The sequence below is a fragment of the Malaya genurostris genome, chromosome 2, assembly GCF_030247185.1.
Source record: "Malaya genurostris strain Urasoe2022 chromosome 2, Malgen_1.1, whole genome shotgun sequence".
Taxonomy (NCBI): domain Eukaryota; kingdom Metazoa; phylum Arthropoda; class Insecta; order Diptera; family Culicidae; genus Malaya; species Malaya genurostris.
The window spans coordinates 69259196-69274572 of NC_080571.1; the positions used below are offsets into that span (position 1 = coordinate 69259196).

The 15377-nt window shown below is 39.2% G+C and overlaps 1 protein-coding gene across 6 annotated transcripts in view; it reads right to left on the minus strand.

The window, feature by feature from the left end:
* LOC131430485 (ras-specific guanine nucleotide-releasing factor 2-like) overlaps positions 1 to 15377 on the minus strand; it is a 499968-nt gene that overhangs the window by 227953 nt on the left and 256638 nt on the right. For 5 of the 6 annotated variants that reach the window (XM_058595510.1, XM_058595512.1, XM_058595511.1 and 2 more), the window contains 2 exons: positions 7152 to 7349; positions 6535 to 6949 (listed from right to left, as the gene is read on the minus strand). In XM_058595510.1, coding sequence (XP_058451493.1) covers positions 6761 to 6949; positions 7152 to 7349 — 387 coding nt within the window. In that variant the 3' untranslated portion in view covers positions 6535 to 6760. Of the gene's footprint in view, positions 1 to 6530; positions 6950 to 7151; positions 7350 to 15377 lie in introns of those variants that run through there. The other variant, XM_058595509.1, reaches the window with a different exon arrangement.

A 15377-nucleotide genomic window follows, 5' to 3' on the forward strand; every position in this document is an offset into this window, starting at 1 on the left:
CCCGCATAAAGAGCTATCCTGATGGGCTCGCACTACCGGCCGGGCCTTACGCGGTCTATTTCCGGACCAAATCAAAGGAAAAAAAACTGAATATTTTAAAAATATCGCGGGACCTGAATTCGCGATATAATACCATAAAAAGTATAGATAGAATACGGCCAGACAAGCTCAGGGTCCTGTTTACCAGCTCAAAACAGGCTAATGAGCTTGTTCAAAAGGATCCTTTTACGCTGGAGTACCGCGTCTACGTGCCAGCTCGTGAAGTCGAAATCGACGGTGTGGTCACCGATTCGAGTTTGACTTGCGAGGATATTCTTAAGTACGGGGCGGGTTGTTTTAAAGACCCCTCACTTAAGAATGTCAAGATACTGGATTGCAAGCGATTGCATTCAGTATCGATCGCCGGGGATGGAACAAAGTCTTATCCCCAATCAGACTCTTATCGTGTGACCTTCGCCGGCACTGCTTTGCCCAACTACATCCTCTTGGACCGGGTTCGTTTGCCTGTTCGTTTATTTGTACCCCGGATAATGAATTGTACCAATTGCAAACAACTGGGGCATACAGCTACTCATTGCAGCAATAAGCCACGTTGTGCTAACTGTGGGGAAGCTCATGCGGACGGCTCTTGCGGTAAGGATGCTGAAAAGTGTCTCTACTGTAAGGAGGGTCCGCATGACCTCTCTGACTGTCCCGCTTACAAACTGCGAGGAGATCGGATGAAGCGTTCCCTGAAGGAACACTCCAAGCGTTCCTTTGCCGAGATGGTTAAGAGTGCCACCCCTCCTAAACAGGCAACGAATCCATATGCCTGCTTGTCAACTGACGAGAGCGATTCTGACGACCCTTTGGAAGGTCCATCTTCAGCGGTCCCTCATAGCTGTAGGAAAAGAATGAATAAATCTTCTCATAAGCTACCTAGTAAGGGTTCGAAGGTGTCTTCCGAAGGGCTTCGAAAAGTTACAGCTAACGGGAATCGGGAAAAATCACCGAAGCAAAAAGCTCCTGGTCTCGGAAAACTCAATTCCGAGATGGAATTCCCACCGCTTCCAGGGACTAAAAAATCCCCAAGCGTCCCTGAAAATTCACCAGAGAACCAACTAGGTGCTGGACTTATAAAGTTCTCTGATGTTGTGGACTGGATTTTTACAACTTTCAATATTTCAGACCCTCTTAGAAGCATTTTAATTGCTTTCATGCCAACAGTAAAAACATATTTGAAGCAGTTGACTGCAAATTGGCCCCTTCTTTCAGCGATTGTATCTTTCGATGGCTAAATCATCCACCGAGGTCACGGATCTAATCACTGTTTTACAGTGGAATTGCAGAAGTATTATCCCAAAAATAGATTCATTTAAATTTCTAGTAAACAATCTGAAATGTGACGCATTTGCATTGTGCGAAACTTGGCTAACTTCTGAAATACCCTTAAACTTTCACGATTTTAACATTATTCGTCTGGATCGAGATAATCCCTATGGAGGAGTACTTTTGGGGATCAAAAAGTGCTATTCTTTCTATCGCATTAACCTCCCCTCGATACCAGGTATTGAAGTTGTCGCATGTCATGTTACAATCAAAGGTAAGGACCTTTGCATTGCTTCCATCTACATTCCCCCAAGAGCCTCGGTTGGGCATCGGTGGCTCAGTGATATCGCAGAGCTCCTTCCTGCACCGACGTTGGTTTTAGGAGACTTTAACTCACACGGTACGGGATGGGGCTGTCTTCACGATGATAACAGATCAACTATGATCCATGATATCTGCGACAACTTCAATATGACAATCTTGAATACGGGAGAAATGACACGGATTCCTGCACCACCAGCAAGACCAAGTGCGCTGGATTTATCCCTTTGCTCGACATCGCTACGGTTGGATTGCACGTGGGAGGTAATTCCTGATCCCCACGGTAGCGATCATCTACCGATCGTAATATCAATCACCAGCGGCTCAAAACCATCGAAGACAATCAATGTTTCGTATGACCTCACACGAAATATTGATTGGAATAGCTATGCGACCTCGATATCTGAGAAACTTGAAAGAACTCAACAACTTCCTCCGGAGGAAGAGTACACGTTTTTGGCTGGCTTGATTCTCGACACCGCGACTCAAGCTCAGACGAAACGTGTACCCGGCGCGAAAACTAACATCCGTCCTCCCAACCCGTGGTGGGACAAAGAGTGCACAAATTTAAACGCGGAGAGAGCCTCCGCGTACAAAATATTCAGAAAAAATGGAACACCTGATAATTACCGGAATTACGCGGCGTTAGACGTTAAAATTAAAAACTTGATTAGAGCTAAGAAACGCGGTTACTGGCGTCGGTTTATAGACGGCTTAACGAAAGAAACATCTATGAGTACTCTTTGGAACACAGCCCGACGAATGCGCAATCATAACACCACGAATGAAAGCGAGGAATATTCCAACCGCTGGATATTCGATTTCGCTAAAAAAGTATGCCCAGACTCTGTTCCGGAACAGAAGATCACCCGCGCCGCGACACCAAATACAAACGAAACACCGTTTTCGATGGTAGAGCTCTCACTTGCACTCTTGTCATGTAGCAATAAAGCCCCGGGATTAGACAGAATAAAATTCAACTTGTTGAAAAATCTGCCAGACCCCGCCAAAAGGCGCTTGTTGAGTTTATTCAATAAGTTCCTTGAGGACAACATTGTTCCACATGACTGGAGACAAGTGAGAGTGATCGCCATTCAAAAACCAGGAAAATCAGCCTCCGATCACAATTCGTATCGGCCGATTGCTATGCTTTCCTGTATCCGGAAATTGTTCGAAAAAATGATTCTCTTCCGTCTAGACAATTGGGTCGAAACTAATGGCTTACTTTCAGATACACAATTTGGTTTCCGCAGGGGTAAAGGAACGAACGATTGTCTTGCGTTGCTCTCAACAGAAATTCAAATGGCATTTGCTCGTAAAGAACAAATGGCGTCAGTTTTCCTTGACATTAAGGGGGCTTTTGACTCAGTTTCTATAAATATCCTATCTGAGAAGCTGCATCAGCATGGTCTTTCGCCAGTTTTGAACAACTTTTTACATAATCTATTGTCTGAGAAACACATGTATTTCGCGCATGGTGATTTGTCGACAATACGTTTCAGTTACATGGGTCTTCCTCAGGGCTCATGCTTAAGCCCCCTTCTATACAATTTTTACGTAAACGACATCGATAAATGTATCAACACATCTTGCACGCTAAGACAACTTGCCGACGACAGCGTTGTGTCCATTATAGGACCCAAAGCTGGCGATCTGCAAGGGCCGTTACAAGATACTCTTGTCAACTTATCCACATGGGCTCTTCAAATGGGTATCGAATTCTCTACGGAGAAAACTGAGCTGGTTGTATTTTCGAGAAAGCGAGAACCAGCACAATTACAGCTTCAACTAGGGGGTGAAACCATAGCTCAGGTCTTCACATTTAAATATCTCGGGGTCTGGTTCGACTCCAAAGGCACCTGGGGATGTCACATTAGGTATCTGAAAAGAAAATGCCAACAAAGAATCAACTTTCTTCGTACAATAACCGGGTCGTGGTGGGGTGCCCATCCAGGAGACCTGATCAGGCTGTACCAAACAACGATATTGTCCGTGATGGAATACGGATGCTTTGGCTTCCGATCCGCGGCGAACACTCATTTCATCATGCTGGAAAGAATTCAGTATCGTTGTTTGCGTATTGCCTTGGGTTGCATGCAATCGACTCATACGATGAGCCTCGAAGTGCTGGCGGGTGTTCTCCCATTGAAAAACCGGTTCTGGGATCTCTCATATCGTTTGCTCATTCGATGCGACATTTTGAATCCTCTGGTGATTGAAAATTTCGAAAGGTTAGTTGAGCTTAATTCTCAAACCCGTTTTATGTCCTTGTATTTTGATTACATGGCTCAGAATATTAATCCTTCTTTGTTTGTTTCCAACCGTGCTCATTTCTTGGATACTTCTGATTCTACTGTGTTTTTCGACACATCCATGAGAGAAGAAATTCGTGGAATTCCGGCTCACGTGCGCCCTCAAGTGGCCCCAAATATTTTTTATAATAAATTTAGAACAGTCAACTGTGAAAAGGTGTTTTACACTGACGGATCAAACATCAACGAGTCCACAGGCTTCGGCATCTTCAATCAAAACATCACCGCTTCTTACAAACTCAGTGATCCGGCTTCAGTTTACGTCGCAGAATTAGCTGCTATTCAGTACACCCTCGAGATCATTGAAACGTTGCCCAAAGACCATTACTTCATTGTCACGGACAGTCTAAGCTCAATAGAAGCTCTCCGAGCAATGAAGCCAGGAAAGTATCCCCCTTATTTCCTGGGGAAAATACGGGAACATTTGAGTACTTTATCTGAACGGTCTTATTTAATATCGTTAGTCTGGGTCCCTTCGCATTGTTCCATTCCGGGCAATGAAAAGGCAGACTCATTGGCTAAAGTGGGCGCATTGGAAGGTGATATTTATGAAAGACCAATCTGCTTCAATGAATTTTTCAGTATCTCTCGTCAGAAAACTCTCGAAAGTTGGCAAACTTCATGGAGCAATGACGAACTGGGACGATGGCTACACTCCATTATCCCTAAGGTATCGACGAAACCTTGGTTCAAGGGGATGAACGTGAGTCGTGATTTCATTCGCGTTATGTCACGACTCATGTCAAATCACTATACATTCAACGCACATCTCCGGCGTATCGGGATCGTGGAGAACGGGCTCTGCACCTGTGGCGACGGTTATCAGGACATCGAGCATGTCGTGTGGTCGTGCGTAGAGTATCGCGACGCCAGGTCGAAGCTACTGGAATCCCTCAGGGCCCGAGGTAGACCGCCTGAGGTTCCGGTTCGGGATGTGTTGGCGAGTCGGGATAGTTCATATATGCTTCTCATATACCAGTTTCTCAAACACATTAATATACAAGTGTAATCTGTTACATCTGGCTTAGAAAGTTCCTCCTATTTATCGACGTTGTTTCAACTGTGGCTAAGAATTATTTCTCAACTGCAGGTTCGACACTAACTTCCGCCGATTATCCCGATTCCTCATCTGTCCACCATCTTCATCGGAACTAACAAGATCTTTTTGCTGTCACTAACCTTCGCTTCCCCCCTCCCCGTCTCTTCACCATCTCGATGTCAACTGATTAGATCTCTGTCGTTTTAGTCATTTCATTCCCATATCCCCTTTTTACTCCGTTTTCCGCAATATTTACTTCGCTATATTTTTTTTTTCATTTTCTTCTGTAACAACACCATCATCGCCCACGGAAACTTATCAACAGCATGCGGGCCACCCGCCGGGTATTCGTAACCTGGGGGTGTTTCCCGCGGACCCACACGGACCGAAGAATGCGGCCAACATGAATATTCACCAACGCCATATGGAAGACTCTCATGAAATATTCAATTCACCGGCCGATCACCACATGAAGGCTGGATCTGCCAAAGTCAACCACTGCGACCCAAATATGACATTACTTAATGATACAACCCTAGTTTTAAGTTAGTCGTAAATTTTAAATTAGTAAAAGCCCTTGGCATCTTAGAGCTTAAGCAGTGTGCCTTAAACATTATATTCTTGAATAAAAAAAAAAAAAAAGGCATCACTACACCACTAGGTGGATTCAAACAGATTTTAATCCCGGCCTCATATAGTGAAGAGTATGGCATTTTAAAACGAAAATGTCTCTTAAATGTGAAAAATCTGTTACTAAAAAGGGAAGGTTTCATTCCTAATGGATAGAGTGACCTAGTAAGTTTATACTCCAATGGACTCTTCTCTAGCAAAGTCCTGGCATTACATTCCTTTTGTGGAATTTGGCCTTTCTGTTTCAACAGACTTCGCAGCCGATTCTTAGTGTACAGAATCATTGCCTGGCTAGTACTATGGATCCTACTGACACTAAGAATCCTTCCAGGTCGGGGGGCTAGAACATACGACATCTGGCTTGTAAGACCAGCGTCCTATGCATTGAACCGCCAACCCGGGACGCTTCTCTACTCATGATGAATAAACAAGTAAATAACATTTGCTTATATTTGTGACACAAACAAAATGAAAACCGTACACAATTGTTCCGAAAAAGGGTAATATACAATTAAATCCCCAGAGTCAAATATGTCACAGTATGAACTGATAAAACTTAAATGAGAGACAGAGAGTTACTGAAAACGAATAAACTGAGGTCTGTTTTGTATGCGGCTTTTTAAGCGAAGTTTCAAAGTTATCCATTTGTTTTTTGTTTTGTCTTAGAAATGCATGAGACGTCGAGATCTGGTGTTATCCTGAATTTTTTTTAGTCAACTCTTTGAAACTTAGAAAAGATAATGACCTCAGTGTAGTTACATTTTTTTCACTACACAACCTTGCCTCAGTCTAACAATGCATTTCGGAATAAAATTCAAAATTGTCATCTGAAGTAAATTGTATCGAAAGTTATCGCAGGAAACGCATCGTATCGCGCTGATCGTCAATCTGAGCAGATTTTGAAGCACATAAAATAAGACTCACCTGCGAAACAAAACTGGAGATTCGCCGCACCCGTCGAACACTGGAAACGCGGTACCGAGAGCGAACGTTGCAATTCGTCACACTTCATTCACATCAAACACATCACACGTCACAGAAAGTCACAAATCACCGGCGAGCGGCGCAGATTCAAAAACTCGGATGGAATAATCATCATCATCATCATCATTGGGTTGCTTCCGTTTCCGCGATTGCACTCTTCAAAGGTTTAGACATTCGCCGTGTTCGGCGCACTGAGACGCGAACTTCGCGGTTCGATCTGTAGCGATTTTTGGTACAATTCGTCGTCGTCCAGCAGCAACGATGTATCCAGGAGGTAGGACGTAACTTTCGGTATGTGATCGATTTTGTATGGTGTCTGTTGGAAATGGCGAATCTCGCGTATCACGTGTGCAATCTGAAAACAAGAATAACAAAACGGGAAGGGCGTGAGAGTGGAATCGAGTCGGGTCGGTAGGAACTGCACCGAGTGCAATTGGGCGGAAAGGTTTTTAGCGAAATCGAAACACTCCGCTCATTGTTCGCCACTCGGTCGCTAAGCTCACTCACCGATTCATCTTCATAAATCAGGTGCCACTGCTCGATTTATGGGTACTCACCATGCGCATTTTGGAAAAATTTAGCAATCGGTCCGGTGTAAAGTCCGGCGTACCTTCCTCGATGAAGGAAAGGTCAGTTAGATACATGCCCAGGTACGGAATGCAGGGTGGGTCACAGCGATGCAGTGCCTCACGCATCACTCGAAAGCGCCCATCGGAACACACCACAGCCTGCAGTTTGGTGATTGTCGATTTGATCTGAAATGAAATGGAACGTAAAAATGGGTTACGGTTTGATTGGCTTTTGTGCGTTTCGATAGCAAATCTATTCGACCAATTTCTTGTTCTCTGCGTTCGCTCCGATTGGGGCTGGTATTGATTGATACACGTTACGCGATTGTGACGAGAAAACTGCAGCACCTGATTCATTCAAGTGACTAAAATACTTTACATGACAATAACGTGACCTGAGACTAGGTATGCGTTTTTTTCGCATTAAATGAGACTGTTTCAATATCACAAAATAAACACTAAAAATAACGAGCGGCTTTCTACACTTTACACGAGAATGTCCCTTTTTCCATTAGCTTCATTTACCTCTACAGCCAAGTCAAGCCAAACCAAACTCGAACTGTTTTATTTCCGAAGTTTGTCCATAACTTCAGCTCATTATATACCTTTTATCCCATGCCATGCCACTGGGGGGACCATGGTAAACCTTGCAGTTGTGGTTTTTCTTTCGCTTTTGTTTAGAGATATTGTATAAATACTATCCGAACAATTTGTGGTAGGACCATTAGCCTCAATGTTCCTTCACACATGAAAAGCAATGAGCTGGTTCCTAATGCATATTGACAGTTTGTTGTTTTTGCCTTTCTCTATAGAAAGGCATTAGAATTGCTGGAAAACCGACTTTAGAACGGAGCCTCGGAGACCCATAGTATTATATACCATTCGACTCAAAACTCTTAAAACTGCATGAAACATCGAAATTTAGTGTCATCTCAAAAAAAATTTTTTTGAAAAAAATCAACTTTCTGGGACTTTTTATATTTTTTCTAAGTCCCAAAAAGTCATCTATTTCAAAAAAAATTTTTTTCGAGATGACACTAAATTTCGATGTTTCATGCAATTCTAAGCCTTTTGGCATCAAAAATTTTTTTTCGATTTCGAAAATTTCATGCACTCCCCATGGTGATTTTTCAAAATATATGAAAATTTCACTAAGTGGACTAAGAAGGCTTTTTACCTTTTTTTAGATTAGCATCACTGATTACAAATAGGCAACGCAAATGTCGAGCACTAGTTTGGAAAAATGATGCTGACTGTGTGACATAAACACTGAAGCATGCTTTTGTGAACTACTCGAATCAATCTGAATCAATTGGTGACAAAATTAGTATCCAAAATTATTTAATAAAACTATGGAACATATTTTCATGAGACTGTTATGGAAGAAGAGAAAGGCATTATCACACCACTAGGTGGATTAAGAAGGGTTTTTCAAACAGTGTAAGCGTTCCATTTTTTCATGCATTGCTGGAGGAAATTATCGGTTAAATTTTTCTATCAATGTAAAGCACAAACAGTTCTTGTATTAGGTGTACAGCTTTGCTTCCGCCCTTTTTTTTCCAAAATTTAAAGCTTTATTGCGAAAAAATGCTCACAGTCGTATTATTCAAAGTATTGTCCGTCGCTAGCGACAACTTTCTCCAATATTTCCGGAAATTTTCGGATCCCGGCTCGAAAAAAGGAGCTATCCATGAAGCAATCCATTTTTCCAACTCTTCGAAGGATTGAAAATGTTGATCTGCCAGGCTGTGTACCATACTAAAAATACCAGCTTGTCATTATTTTAAAATTTGTTATACTGAAACAAAAAATATATAAAATCAATCTTCCGAACTGAGTTGCTTCACTGTTTTTACCATCACGACTAGAGAGACTCATGGGTTACTATGATTGATGCTGCATGGGTAGTTTCGTCAGTGAAACCCATGAAAAATCGAAAAATTTTGTCCATTTCTGTTGTGAATACGACTCACTTAATTTTGAGGTGCCTTTTCAAAATCTACCGTCTGAGAGTGTGATAAGTTTTCGATCGTGAATATCTCCGAAAATACCCATATTGCAAGGGTTTTCAGGGAATATCGATAAACCGGAAGTCGACATCTTGGATTTCAGAACCACCTCAAACATCGTTTTCCGACATCTACTCATCAATTCCGTTCCGAAGATACCCATATTGTTAGGGGTTTTAGGAAATCTCAATAAACCGGAAGCCGCCATCTTGGATTTTGAAACGAGCCCAAGCATCATTTTCTTGCACTTACTCTTCACATCCGTTCCGAAAATAAACATATGATGCGCGGTTTCCACAATAATTACACAAAACTTTTTTTACGAAGTAAATTTCAAATAACGTAAACTTTTTTTACGAACCAAATCCCAAATAACGTAAACTTTTTTTACGAACTACTTCTTTTTACGAACCCCCGTTTAGTTCGTAAATGGAGGTTTCGGTGTATCGTAGGGAATTCCTCTATTTGGCCCTTCAGAATGCCAGAAATGAATCCAGTACAACACTTTGAAAGTTTTTTTCCCTCAAATATGCAAATCCGAAATGAAATAATCGACATCTAAATTCTGTATGTTGCTATTTTTCCATTTAAAACGCAAAGCAGACGTAAACTTTACACTATTCATGTAACACTTGGTGGATATTGAACCGAGATCAAGTTGGAATAATCAGAACGATGAGACGTTAACGAAAGGATTCGTGACACATAGTGTAGTTTTGTGGAAGCTTTGGTACTATTCAAAAAGTAGCCGCAATGCACTCGAAGAATTAGATTCGCAGAATTTTCAAATTCGTCAAAACAAAATTTTATTCGAAAAATGAATGAATTATGTTTCGTTCTGTTCCTGTTATTATTTTTGAATGACAATCCGAATAATAATTGGATCTTCATTTTATATAGCTGAATACAAAACTTGTAATAGGTAATGTTAGAGACATAACTGCGAGATTGACGTAGGACTACTGTCGACAAGAGGCAGTTAGCTAGAAAAATGCACATTTATTTTGGTACATTGTTCTCATAATAAATCCATTACCATTTCTCCAACAACATTCAATACAGTTCATAAATATTTCTACGAGCAACATTCCGACAAAAATCGGTTGCTTCTCGTTTGGCGAACGGCGCACAAAGTAAATCTGCCACATGCTGGTGAGCCCTTCCCTACAGCACTAACGTTCTGCACCAAGTCGCGGCACCCATGAGTACACTTATTCTGATTGAAAATCGACTTTATGAAATTAAATTAATGTATATGAAGAAATCTAATTAACCTTTTCCTTGATTCTTTATGGAGACACACAAATGGTTAGGAACTAAATGATTTGACCGTAATTGTGGATTTTAACACTACCATTTATGACCATTGGAACTGTCGATTTATATATGTATTCTCTCCGTTGTGTTCATAGCGAAGGCCGCACTGCGAACGGATCGTCCGTCCGTCCAGCAGCAGAATTGCAGACAGTGCGGATCAATTCGATACTGAAGCAATTTTTGTGATGGATTTTCTTTCAACGTGATTTCGTTTGCACATTATTCCAAAAGAGCGGTTCCAACGGTTACAAAAAAATAACAATAACACATGGATCAATAAGTCCCGAAACTAACAATGGAAACAACCTTTTTTTTCAAAATTTTTTTTGATTCATCAACATAATCACCTTTTAGGGTGATACAATGGTTCCAACGTTTTTTTTTTTCGATAAACTGCTTTCTGAATCATCGACTCGTTGCTGTTTTTGTTCCATCGAAAGCAATCGCGGCACCCACTTGGAAAAAACCTTTTTCATGCTCAATTTTTCATAAAGGATAGTAAATACACTTCCATATCATATCTGCGTCATCTCAGCAATCTCACGGAGCTTCACTTTACGATCTTTCGTTATAATTTTTGTCACTTCACTCACATTTTCCGGTGTAACGGTCTACCCGAGCGTTCCGCTTCATTTGTGTCGGTACGGCCATGTTCAAACTCTGCGAACCACCGACGAATCGTTGCTTTTGATGGACAAGAGTCCGGATAACATTTTTCAATCCACTGTTTCGCTTGCACGGTGTTTTTACCCATTAAAAAACAATCTTTTATCAAAACACGAAACTCGGTTTTTTTCCATTTTTTAAACAAACTACAAAACGACGACTACTCCAACCTCGATAACTCAGCTGTTTCTGGTCGGATCGACTTAAAATTTTGACCCGTTTCAAGCAAAGGTTAGTACTCTAGAAAGACGTGGTTACTGGTTTACTACGAGCGCCATCTCTGCTTTAGTCTCGGGACTTATTGATCCATGTGTTAGAGAGAATTTTGAGGTTGATTACTCTATTTCGAATTTTCGTTTTGCCTTTCTCTATAGAAAGGTATCAGAATTGATGGAAAAACCGACTTTTGAACGGTGCCTCGGTGACCCATAGTGTTATATACCATTCGACTCAGTTCGACGAGATAGGAAAATGTCTGTGTGTGTGTGCATTTTTCGAAGATATTTGTACGCCCTCAATTTTATCAGAGATAACTGAACCGAATTTAATAAACTTATACTCGTTTGAAAGCTACTGTCGGGCCATCGATCAAATTCAAAGATCAAATGGCTGTGACTATTGGTTCCGGAGATATGATTGTATAAGTGACGTAACCGACTAAACGCGTTATATTTTACCGCTCTAATGTATATAAGAGTGATAATATTTTGGGATCACCTCTAATTTCGTAAAGCTTCAGTGCTCAAAAGTTTAAGCACCTCGAAAAAAGTCCTCATGCAAAATTTGAGCTAAATCGGACAAATCACCATAGGGAGAGTACATGGAATTTTCGAAATCGAAAACTTTTTTTGATGCCGAAAATCTTAAAATTGTAAATCTTAAAAAGCTCTGAGCTCAAGTTGTAGATGGAAACGCATGGTATTTAGTTCTAAGGACATGTGATATATGATTTTAGAACTAAATATCATGCGTCTCCATCGAATGATGACAATTTGATGGAGACGCATGCTTTTCCGAATGAATTATTTTATTATTTAAGTCTGATATTATACCCGTCCACATTTTTTAAAAAATCTGAAAAAATACGGCGTAATGTACTCATGAAAGATTATTACGAAAATTTTCAAACATAATCAAATCAAAACTTTTAAATTTTATGACATAATTTTTTTTAATATTTATGTTGGAAATTGATGATGAACAAAATTTACAAAAAAAAAATTAAACGTGGATTTCACTGACAATCTTGAGAATTTTGGTAAACATAGCTAAACTCTAAAAATTATTATATTTTTGTATTGGACAAAATATCCCGACAAATTTTATGTACAACCTAAACACAATTGGTAACTGGTTCTAATTTTGTTTTAGGATTTCCGTAGAATCTCAAAAAAATCGGTAGAAGATCGGAAATTTTACTATTACGTTCCAACGTTTCTGAAAATCAAAGTGAATATATTGCAATTCGTGTTGGTTTTGTCTATTTCATAAAAACTTTGAATTTGAAGAGTTTGAATTTTATTAATAAAATAATAAATAAGAGTTTTATATACTAATCCATGGCAAAAGAAACCAACTACAATTTTAAAATAATACATTGCTTGATTTTTGTTTTACAAGCATTTAAGAGCAAAAACATGTATCTTAAATTTTCCTCTATCTTAAACTTAAATCTACCCTCAACGACATCAATTATAGAATTATTTCGGAATGTATAGAATTCGAAAATAATTTAAATTTTCCATTCGTAAATTCCACTCGAAAATCTATCGTATACTTGTTTTACAATTCAGAAAAAGTAGAATTACGAATTTAGCACAAAAAATCTAACGAAATTATGTGAAATCTGTTTTTATCCACCTAATGATGTAATGATGCCTTTCTCATATGTCTCTTATGCTCATATAAAAAAGAAGTGGTATTCTTCAAACAATTTAGTTTGATTTTTGAAAAACATAGAAGCTAGTGCATGAACTAGTGTAACCAACAGAATGAAACAGTTCTCAGATCGGTTAGACCATCTTTCTCAGTGAAGTGTGTTCCACTATTCCAGGTACTTCTGAAACTGGAATCGCGCCGAATATTGGCTTTGCAGCAGCTTTTGCGATTAGCACCAACAGGTTATCTACCTGCAGCTTACAGTTGTCTTCGACTCGAAACACGACCTTTCCGTTTGAATGGTTTTTACTGAATGAAATCCTGCACTTATGTTACTTTTGTATATAAAATTTATACTATATAGGATAATGCAAAAAGGTATGTAGCTTACGATTTTTCGTAAAATGTGAGAGATAAATATCTTGATAACATGATGTCTTAAGGTAAGATAAGTAAGACTAACCATAAATCGTAAAAGCTCTATAAACTATGAACCTTAACTTTGCAATAGAAGTTCGATTGTTTGATATATCATTCGAATTGCACATTTCACCATTCTCAGATTAAAATAAAAAGGGTTACAATTGGTGACGAAAACTCATTGATAGAAAATTATTATACCAATCCAGTTATTATACCAATCCATAGCTCAATTTATGAGTGTCAAACGATTTTTTTAGTTTCCCTTTTTATTGAAGAAAGTAACCGTAAATTGAAGGGATTGGAGTAATATGTAGGGGAAGGTGTTCGGTTGCCGGCACCCCACCGTAACTTTCGACAGAAAGCAGATAGCGTCAATCCGACAAATGTCATGTGTGTGTAATAGCAGCACGTTCTTTTTGTGCCGAATACCAAACAAACAGTCACTTATACTTTTTGCTGCGTTCAAAATAACTTTTAATTACGTGTATATCAACACAAAAGGTTTTTCTGACTTTTTTTAGAATATCATGAATTGAAGAGCACCAATCGGAAAGGTGAGTGGATTGAATATTTATGAGGTGGAATAGATCTATTTCGTGATTTAAAACCGGATGCTATCAAAATTATCGCAACCAAAGAGTTTTTTTTGTCATTTTCAAAATGTCTACCAATTTCGGTTAACGGCCCTCAATTTTTTTCGACAAATCGTGAAAAATTGTCAGTGATATGCAGGCTGCTGTCGAGACAAAGTAAGTCAATGTTTTGGCCAAACACCTAGCTGCTCATACAGCAGATTTACCGGCTAAGAAAAAACGTGGAAGACCGGCCAAATCAACACCAAAGGCTCCACCATCCAAATATTCGACCAAGAGAGCCAAGGCGAAGTCACCATCAGACAATGAAGACTTTTGTCAAAAACGCTTCTAAAAAGAATAAATTCTGTTTTAACTTTGAATAGCTGCAGTCTTCACTTATATTTTTCTATTTTTTGCGAAATTTCTTGGTGTGCCGTCAACCGAACTCCTTTTTTAAAATGGTCAAAATTTATCGCTTTACTAAATTGATAACAATTTTTTTCAATCAAATGAATCGACTTAGTTTCTTAATCAGTTGTTAGCAAGGGACTTTAGCTTTCCATTGATGTATAGATGTCCGCATAATGTGCACTAAGTTAAAAGTTATGAGCTTAAAAGAAAAGGGTGCCGAAAACCGAACACTCACTCTTAACACAAATAAATTCTGGTATTCGAAAGTTTCAGAATTGTTGAAGCATTTCTTGAGATTGATGAATGTGGAAGTCGATCCATCTCAGCTCCAGTAGTCATCTCAAATACGTAAACCGTTAGTTAGAGTGGGATTTGCTCTCTCTCTCTCTCTCTCTCTCTTTCTCTTTCTGTTCGGTAGACTGAGACTCTGATAGTAGACTGATGAGTATGACAGTAGTATTGCACAATTTTCTGCGGTATTGCTTCTTAGAGTCGAAGCAAAGATAATTTATCCGATTTTTTTTACAATTTTTTGATTTGAATGTAGAGTAACCGGCAAAATGGTGACTCTACTAATGAGATGACTATGGATACAATACTTATCCTAAAATTTACAAAATTTCTGAATTAAAAAACGAATGTATTGTCATCTATTTGAAAAAGTAATTGAACAATTTTTTTTCTTGAATGTTCACTAGATTTTTGCGCTCGGTTTCCTGTTCAACAAAAGTGTTGAAATAATTTAAACTTCATGTTTTGTCAAAAAATTTGAATGTTATTAGTGTAACTCAAATTTTAAGCTTCTCGGCATTGACAGCAAGCGATAGAAATTTGAAAACATATTTATTACAATACAATATAACTCGGAAATTATAAAAAAAAATTTCAGATTCTACGGTAAACCTAAAACAAGATCAGAATTTCAGTAGTTATAA